Below are 8,122 nucleotides of genomic sequence, written 5' to 3' on the forward strand. Positions count from 1 at the left end.
ACAATGCAATATGTTGTTTTGCAGCCGATTCAGTAAACTCGTTCCCGTTCTTGATAGTGACTGCGATGTTGCAATGGATCCCAGAAACATACGCCTGATTGTTTGAACTGGACGAACTTTGAGGTGACGTCTGTTCAGTAGCTTTGACGTTTGGCTCGTAGCTGGCAAATGGCGAAGATTTGTTTGTTTGTGGAGTATTTGATGAAGCACTTGATGTTGTATCTGCACTGAAACCAGTTTGTATCTTCGGACTCAGATTTGTAGTTGGTGGAGTACTGCCTTTGTAGTACAGAGACACATCTTGTTGAACATTCGCTAAGTTCATCTTTTTGATCTTCAGCAACTCCAACTCATGAGCTTCAATTTTTTCTATGAACGAGCTGAGATTCAGATTGACAAAATCTGAATTGTTCTTCAACATCATCAGGTAAGTGCCCCACTCGTCATATGGCAATACATCAGACAACTTATCAATCCATTCTTCATTGGTCTTTGTGATTTCCAATCTCTTCATCTCAACTACTAAATGGCAATATCTTTCGATCAGTTGCTTTGTAGTTTCACCCTTCATGCCGGTAAAAATATCAAACTCTTTCTTGATCAAAGCCTTCTTGCTCTTGATTATGGATACACTACCTTGAAACTTTAACTTCAACGACTGCCACATAGATTGAGCATTATCATCATGTTGCAATAACACCAGAATATCCTCTTTGATAGCCTGCTGGAGGATACTAATCATCTTTTTCTCGGCTTTGAAGTCATTCTGTTCTGTCTCTGTCAGACTTCCAATACCCTTCTCCAAACCCAAACCATCAACCGGTGGAACGTGCTTCTTCTCTATCTTCACCCAGCATTCGAAATGATTAGCTTGAACCCAGTTCTTAAATCTGCCTGACCATCCTGCAAATTCATCTAGGTTCATCAGCTTGGGAGGTTTCTGCATTGTTCCCAATTCGTTTTCCATGTTGACGTTCTGAACGATACTTGCTGGACTCTGAGCTGCCGTCATTCCATTACCCGCGACGAAGTTGTAGAAATCTTGGTTTTCCATTTTAGATGACAAATTACTGAAAAAATTTCAACTTTCGAAAACACAGGTGACTTTACTGAAAATACTTTCTACACAAACTGAACTTCGAACGAAATATCACGAACGAAATGGACTTTCACGGTAAAACCCTAATTTCAAGCTGAATTAGGTTTTTCAAGCGGAATCTGAGTTTTAATATTCAAGCGAAATCAGCTTTTAACTTTCAAGCGGAATAAGTACTTGAAGCGGAATCAAGATGATTACTTCAAGCGAAATAACAAACACAAGCGGAATCAGTGATTACTCAAGCGGAATCAGAAAACTCAAGCGAAATCACTGATTTTGCTTCAAATGTTCAAGGGGAAACACAATTTTTCAAGCGGAATACTTGATTTCGCTCGAAATTCAAGTAGAATCACACAAGCTTCGTTCAAGCGGAATTGGGTAATCAGTCCATTTTTGTTGTTTTTAGGCCGAATTTTAAGCTGATACTTTCAAGGGTTTGTTAAAACTCACTTTTACACAATATATCAAAAACTCAGTCCATTTTGTCCGTCCAAACGTCCAGAAATCCAAAAAGTGTAAGAAAAATGCTCTGATTCAGGTATTTTAGCTCATAACTGGCTCTGATACCAATTGTAGGATCGATATTGACGATCTAGTGAGTCAATCAGAGTCAAATACCACTGTTTGAATGGCGGAAACAAACAAACAGTTTGAATCAGAGAGAAATGAGTAAAAAACAGAAGAATATCACTTTTAACACTTGTTTCTCATTAACATTCACTTGAAAATCCGGCAGCAGTTCGGTTACAACTTCGTGATTTCGTGCCAAATGAGAAACACAAACACATATATATACTATTCTAATTCCGCTTGAAATGACATGTTGTCATTTCGAGCGGAATCTCTACTAACTGATTTCGCTTGAAATGACAACATGTCATTTCAAGTGGAATCACATGCCAAAATCATAAACTTTACAATTCAGCCCCTATACAATACATAATTGACATGTTAGACCCCTAGACCCTTTACAAGCATGACCTAGACTAAGACGTAGGCTTTAGACATCGTGCACTAACAGGATCACCCGCTTAAGAATACGTAGCCTCATATCTTTGGTCTTGAGGTGGATAAACCCATAGGGTTGCTTAAGCGCAGGTTTGGACGGTAGGCTCGGTATCGTGGCGTAGGGTGCCGGTGGCGGAGATTGAGATGGTGGAGTGGTGAAACTTCCAGGAGACAATAGCGGAGGTGCGACTGTCAAATGATAAGGATCAATGGAGTTGGTCAAGGGATGATTCGAGTATTTTTTTCGGTTAAGTATATTAAGAAGACGAAGGATGAAGATAGAGGAGGCGGTATCGGAACAATCTTTAAGTGGTGTAAGTGGGTGCCTCTAAAATGAAACATTATTGCTTTGAGAGCCAATCTTGACAGGTTAGCTACCAGAGTGAATTTGAGGAGGAGAAATATCAATATTCCATCTACCATGTGTTTACTTTGTGAAGAATATGAGGAAACAACAGAGCATCTTTTCACGGCATGCATGTTCTCGAACCGTGTCTGGATGAGTTTTAGCAATTGGTGTCAAATTCCTCATTTGTTTGTGTTCGTGGTTAAAGATCCAATGGAAGCTTACGGATTCTTACAACTGGGAAAGAAAGCAAAAAAGACTATTCACATAATAATAATCAACATTTGGTGTATTTGGACAGGTACAAATGAGTCTATATTTCAAGATAAAAAATGTAGTCCGCACGACGTGTTAGGTGAAGTCAAGTCTAGAGGTTTTGTTTGTTTAAAAAATAGGTCTTCCTTTAAATCTCTTCGATGGAAAGATTGGTGTAAATGTCCCATGCATATGTTGTAAATTTGGTCCCTTGCCCGGTTAGGTGGGGGACGTTGTTGTTGTTGTTGTTTTTTTTTTTTTTTTTTTGCCTCTTGCTTGTTTGGGTTAAGGGTGGTTTAATGAAGTTTGCTTTTAAAAAAAGTTAAACTTAATTAATTTATGAATTTACTTGATAAAAATATAGACATATCCAGTGGCGTCTCCGAGAATTCACGTACCTTGTTCGAGCTCGAAAAATGGGCCCATATGCTTTAACGATAAACGACATAATTACGAAAATGACAAAAAATGTAGTATTTGATAAACAATGCAATTACGACAATGACAAAATCATAGTATTCTAATGAGTTACATACCGTAATAAATAATAAGTTAATAGCTAACCAATGATTCGTGCAGCCCTCCTTGCGTTCTTCATAGCAAATTGTTGGATCAACTCTTCACAATTTATATTATCTAAGACTTCGTTCTTGATAGCTATCATCGCCAACCCACTAAGTCTATCTTGAGACATTGTAGATCGTAAGTAAGATTTTAACAACTTCAACTTTGAAAAACTTCTTTCTGCAGATGCCATAGTGACTGGAATAGTTAACAATATTCTATATGCAATGCATGCTTCTGGGAAATAATCATCTTCTTTCATATGCTCCAAAACATCTACAGGGTCGCTAAATTTATTGGTTAGTGATGCACGAAATAAATTAAGCTCCATATATAGTGCCTCGGCATCAATATCTGAGCTCCCTTCAAACTTGAGTGCATCTTCAAGACGATAACAAGACGACTTGAGATCTTCATCTTTAATATTCCTCAACTTGTGTGGAAATAAAAAACCAAATAACCCCTCATACCATTTGAATTGGTCAAATCGTTTCTCTAAAGAAGCTAGAGCTTGATCAACAATTTATAAGAAATAATTCACTCTGAAATTCTCTTCAACTGTAAATGCAACTTCTTCGCTACTTGAACTCTCATCATTTCTTTTTTTCCTTTTAATTATACGTTTTTGTATAAATATCGGATCAATATCCATTTCACTTGCAATCTCTCTAGCTTCATCAATCGCTTTTGAAAAGCCATTTTCTCTATACTCCTTAAAGTACTTAATCAAATTGTTTATTTCTTGAATAGCAATTTCAAGATGCATATCCTTTGCTTCTAATTTTTTGCTCACAAGATTCACCTGATTTAACACTTCATACCATATGACAATTGATAACAAAAAATCAAATTCACTAAGTTCTCTTTCTGCTAAAGATATTGCTTCATCTGCAATTGCAGCATCGTTATCTGTTTCTCCGACTTGAAGCAAAGCTTCCCGTAAATCGGCAAGTTGCAATTTGATAGCCTTAACACTCTCAAAACGACTTTCCCAACGAGTCTGAGACAAAGGCTTAAGACTCCAACCTTTCACATTGTCTTTCAAAATTTGCCAACGATTAGCAGAATTTCCAAAAATAGTATAAATACGTTGGATGTGTCCAAAAAACCTCTTTCCTTTAACACAACTATTTGCCATATCACATAATATAAGGTTAAGTGAATGACTACCACAAGGAGTGTAAAATGCTTTAGGATTTTCTTTTAAAAATCTAGTTTGGACTCCTTGGCGTGACCCTTTCATGTTTGCCCCATTGTCATACCCTTGGCCACGCATGTCACCAATTTCAAGACCAAGAGATTTTAACTCCGCACAAGTAACCTCAAATAGCCCTTTCCCAGTGGTATCATTAGCATTCAAAAACCCCAAAAAAGACTCCTCAACAATAACAGAATTAGATGATATCTTTACATACCTCACTATGATCGTCATCTGTTCTTGGTGACTTGAATCGGGTGTACAATCTAGTATGATTAAGTAGTACTTTGCTTCTTTTATGTTCTTGATGAGTTCTTTTTTAATTTCATCAGCAAGCAAAAGTATAATCTCATTTTGGATGTTGCGTCCAAGATAATGCACATGAAGATCTCCACTAATGATCTGCCGCACATGCTCTTTGATGACCGGATCAAACTTTTCCAACATCTCTATGATACCCAAGAAATTTCCATTACCTATTAAATACCATTAACAAATAAGAATTAAACTCAGTTATTGGTGGAACTAAAAGAAAACAATTTACCATTACCTTTTTCATACAACTTTTCCTTTTTTCCACGAAATGCTAAATTATGTTTACTAGAAACTTCACCAAGGCAACGATTCTCAAAAGGACTTGTTTCTAATAATCTGTTTCTTTCTTTAATCTCTCGTATTGATCTTTATCAATTCTTTGGTTCTCTCTCAATCTTTTACGCATATCAAACCACATTTTCATATGTGTGAGATGGTCTAACGTAACTTCATGTGCTTTCACTCTACCGGCAGCATGGTGCTAGTCATTGAAACCTTCACCTTCCAATCTACCTTTAGGAGCCCCAGTTCTAAACACTTTACAACAAAAACAAAACATCTTATCTAGCTCTTTTGAATATACTAGCCATTCTCTGTCACACTTCTCCAAATTTGATAATGTTCTTGTATAAATAGTTGCCGAAAATCGTCTATTATATTGATTAAGTGGACCAAACTCTATACTAGTATCTCTTTTAGGACCTTTCGCTACCAATACCTTAAGCTCATGCGCATTAAGTCCTTCCCACCTTCTTGGATCAAATATGTCCACACGTTCTTGTTGCTTTTCAACATTTTCTTGTTGCTTAGCAACGTCTTCTACTTCCACACGTTCCTCCTCGTCTTCTACTTCCACACGTTCTTGTTGTTGTTCTTGTTCTTGTTCTTGTTCTTGTTCTACTTCTAATTCTACTTCAAAGTCTTCTTGTTGATTTTCAACATTAACTGTAGGTGGATTAGGGGCCAAAAACTTTTGCATAGCACCGGCTTGAGACTTCACCAATTCATCCACTCGTTCCCTTTTTTGACGTTTTTGCCATCCGGAAGCTTGTTTAGGAGCCATTATTCATTAACGCCTAAAAAAACAACAACACTTAATCAATACGACAATACACGATACGGGTTCTGATGTTCAACAAAATAATAATCAACATCAACAATTAAACTAACAGTTCTGTAAATATGAAATTATGATTTATGAATATATGATGATCAGTTCTATCAAATTTTCAACAATTAAAGTATTAAACTAACAGTTATATTATATAAATATGAATATGAAATTATGGATAAATGAATAATAATCAACATCAACAATTCTGATGTCACAACCGACACAACTGAATGACTCATCTCATATTCTCATAACTTTCACTGTTCAATCAAAGTTTCAACTTTTACAACAATATTCTATAAACGAACTTACGAACAGTTAATCAATAATCAGAAATTGAGAACCAAAGTTTCAATATATCAAAGTTCAATCAGAAATTCACCTGAAACCTGATCTTCTGCCGTAGTGCCTTCGTGTCGTTCGATTTCCTGCTGCGTATTCGGTATTTCGAAGTTCCGTCCGTCCAGTTTCCAGGCCCTGCGTATTTCTTTTTTTTTTTTTAAATCATTTTAGTATTGGATTGGGCCCAATAAACCTATTGTTAAGTTGGGTAAATTATAAAAGTTACAAATCTTTTGATAATGGGCCTCTATATTGGATTTGTTATGTGTGTACAATTTTTTTTTTAAAATAACATATATATATCGAATTTTTTTTTTAAATCTCGTACCCCTCGAAAAAACGGGCCTTGTGCGGAAGTCCTCCCCGCATACCTAAAGAGCCGTCCATGGACATATCTACCGTTTGTTTTCACATGAAATTACTTTTGTTTTCATATGAAACACTATTAAATAAAAAGAAAAAACTTGCACGTTGATCTCATTCTCATCGTTAATCTAATTATGCCGATCATTCCGCTGGTTTAGGGTTGAAGAGGTGGTCATCACTCGTCATAATATGTCACACACCACACTCAATCACCAATTGACACCTCACTCCATCACATTTCATCCCAATTCACTCTATCATGCAAGGGGTGGTCATCACTCATCACACCCAATCACAAGTTAACACATCCATACCAAAGTTAAACACACACACACAATCTCCAATCACATCTCAACACCAAAGTCAAACAAACAAATACACACATCCCTCTATCACTACACGATGAATATCACAAGTTGCCTCTCCATCATGCGTGATAGCACATTCGCGGCGGTGTGTTATCACTCATCACGAGTGGCCATCGTCCGACCGCCCGACCACCCTTATAACATCTCACCACCAATACCACTCACCACCGATTTCCTTATTCAAACAAATCGGCAAAGAAATCAGTAACCGACTAATGAAGACGAACAAGTGAATAACCATGAAGAAGAAGAGAGTGCCGACGTGATGGCTGTCGGGACCGGAATCATCGATGAAGAGGTCGTCAGTGAAGCAGTGGCGGATACATAAAAATTTTTAATGGATTCCTTTTGATAGATTATCACTAATTTTTTCTAAATCATACAAGGTTTTCACTAATTCTCACTATTTTTTCCAAATTGACTGGATTTCTGAAAACCCACCAAAATTTGGCTAAATATGCTAGTGCGGTGAAGACGACTAAAAAGAGGAGGCTATCTGACAAAAACAAATTTGATGAGGTGTTTAGTTTGTGGCTATGTTTTGGTCGGGCTGTTTCCCTTGGTTGTGTTTGTTCTATTATTACGGGTCGTTGTTTTTTGTTTGGTCTAGTCAGGGTATGCCTTGGCTAGTAGTGTGCGTCTAATTCTGGACGCATCCTGTTCTTTTATTGGTTATTTATAAAAATTCACCGGGGTAAAACCCTTTACCCAAAAAAAAAATATTGTTATTATATTAAATTCTATATTATATTAAAATAAAATTAAAATATTAAAATAATTATATATTATATTATATCGTTTTTATATAATAATAAGATAAGATAAAAAGATATAAAAAAATCACCGATCATTTATGTCTGAGGGAAGTCTATGTCTTTACATTAATACTTTTTTATTATATTATTTTATATTTTATTTTATCTTAGAAATCATGAAAGCTTGTCGAGTAAGCAAGGACTGCCACGTGTAGGTTTAACATCGGACGGATAATATAACGCCATGTAGGATACAATGTAAAGTGAACCGTAAGATCTGATAGTGGGAACGAAGGGCCAAGATGAAAGTACATGTGGAAGCAGGATCCATCTGAACCGTCCATTAGGCAGAGAGTAGGCTTCGTGGAGAGTGGAGACTGAAATATCGAAAA

The 8,122-nt window shown here is 36.5% G+C and overlaps 1 protein-coding gene across 1 annotated transcript; it reads right to left on the bottom strand.

The window, feature by feature from the left end:
- Window positions 1-3,267: 3,267 nt before the first annotated feature.
- On the bottom strand, window positions 3,268-5,848 carry LOC110933666 (zinc finger MYM-type protein 1-like). The gene is made up of 3 exons (XM_022176876.1): window positions 5,299-5,848; window positions 3,814-4,946; window positions 3,268-3,705 (listed from the first exon to the last, which is right to left on the bottom strand). The coding sequence occupies exons 1-3, from the start codon at window positions 5,846-5,848 to the stop codon at window positions 3,268-3,270; spliced, it is 2,121 nt and encodes a 706-aa protein (XP_022032568.1).
- Between the last annotated feature and the right edge of the window lie 2,274 nt (window positions 5,849-8,122).

The sequence above is a fragment of the Helianthus annuus genome, chromosome 4 (assembly GCF_002127325.2).
Source record: "Helianthus annuus cultivar XRQ/B chromosome 4, HanXRQr2.0-SUNRISE, whole genome shotgun sequence".
Lineage (NCBI taxonomy): Eukaryota > Viridiplantae > Streptophyta > Magnoliopsida > Asterales > Asteraceae > Helianthus > Helianthus annuus.

Excerpts from the sequence above, each read along its gene's own strand:
- LOC110933666 (XM_022176876.1), bottom strand. The coding sequence starts at position 5,848 with ATGGCTCCTAAACAAGCTTCCGGATGGCAAAAACGTCAAAAAAGGGAA. Across the intron at positions 4,947-5,298 it reads TAGAACTGGGGCTCCTAAAG|GTAATGGAAATTTCTTGGGT; the intron begins GTAGATTGGAAG and ends GGTATTTAATAG. Across the intron at positions 3,706-3,813 it reads CAGTTGAAGAGAATTTCAGA|TTGAGGAATATTAAAGATGA; the intron begins GTGAATTATTTC and ends TTTCCACACAAG.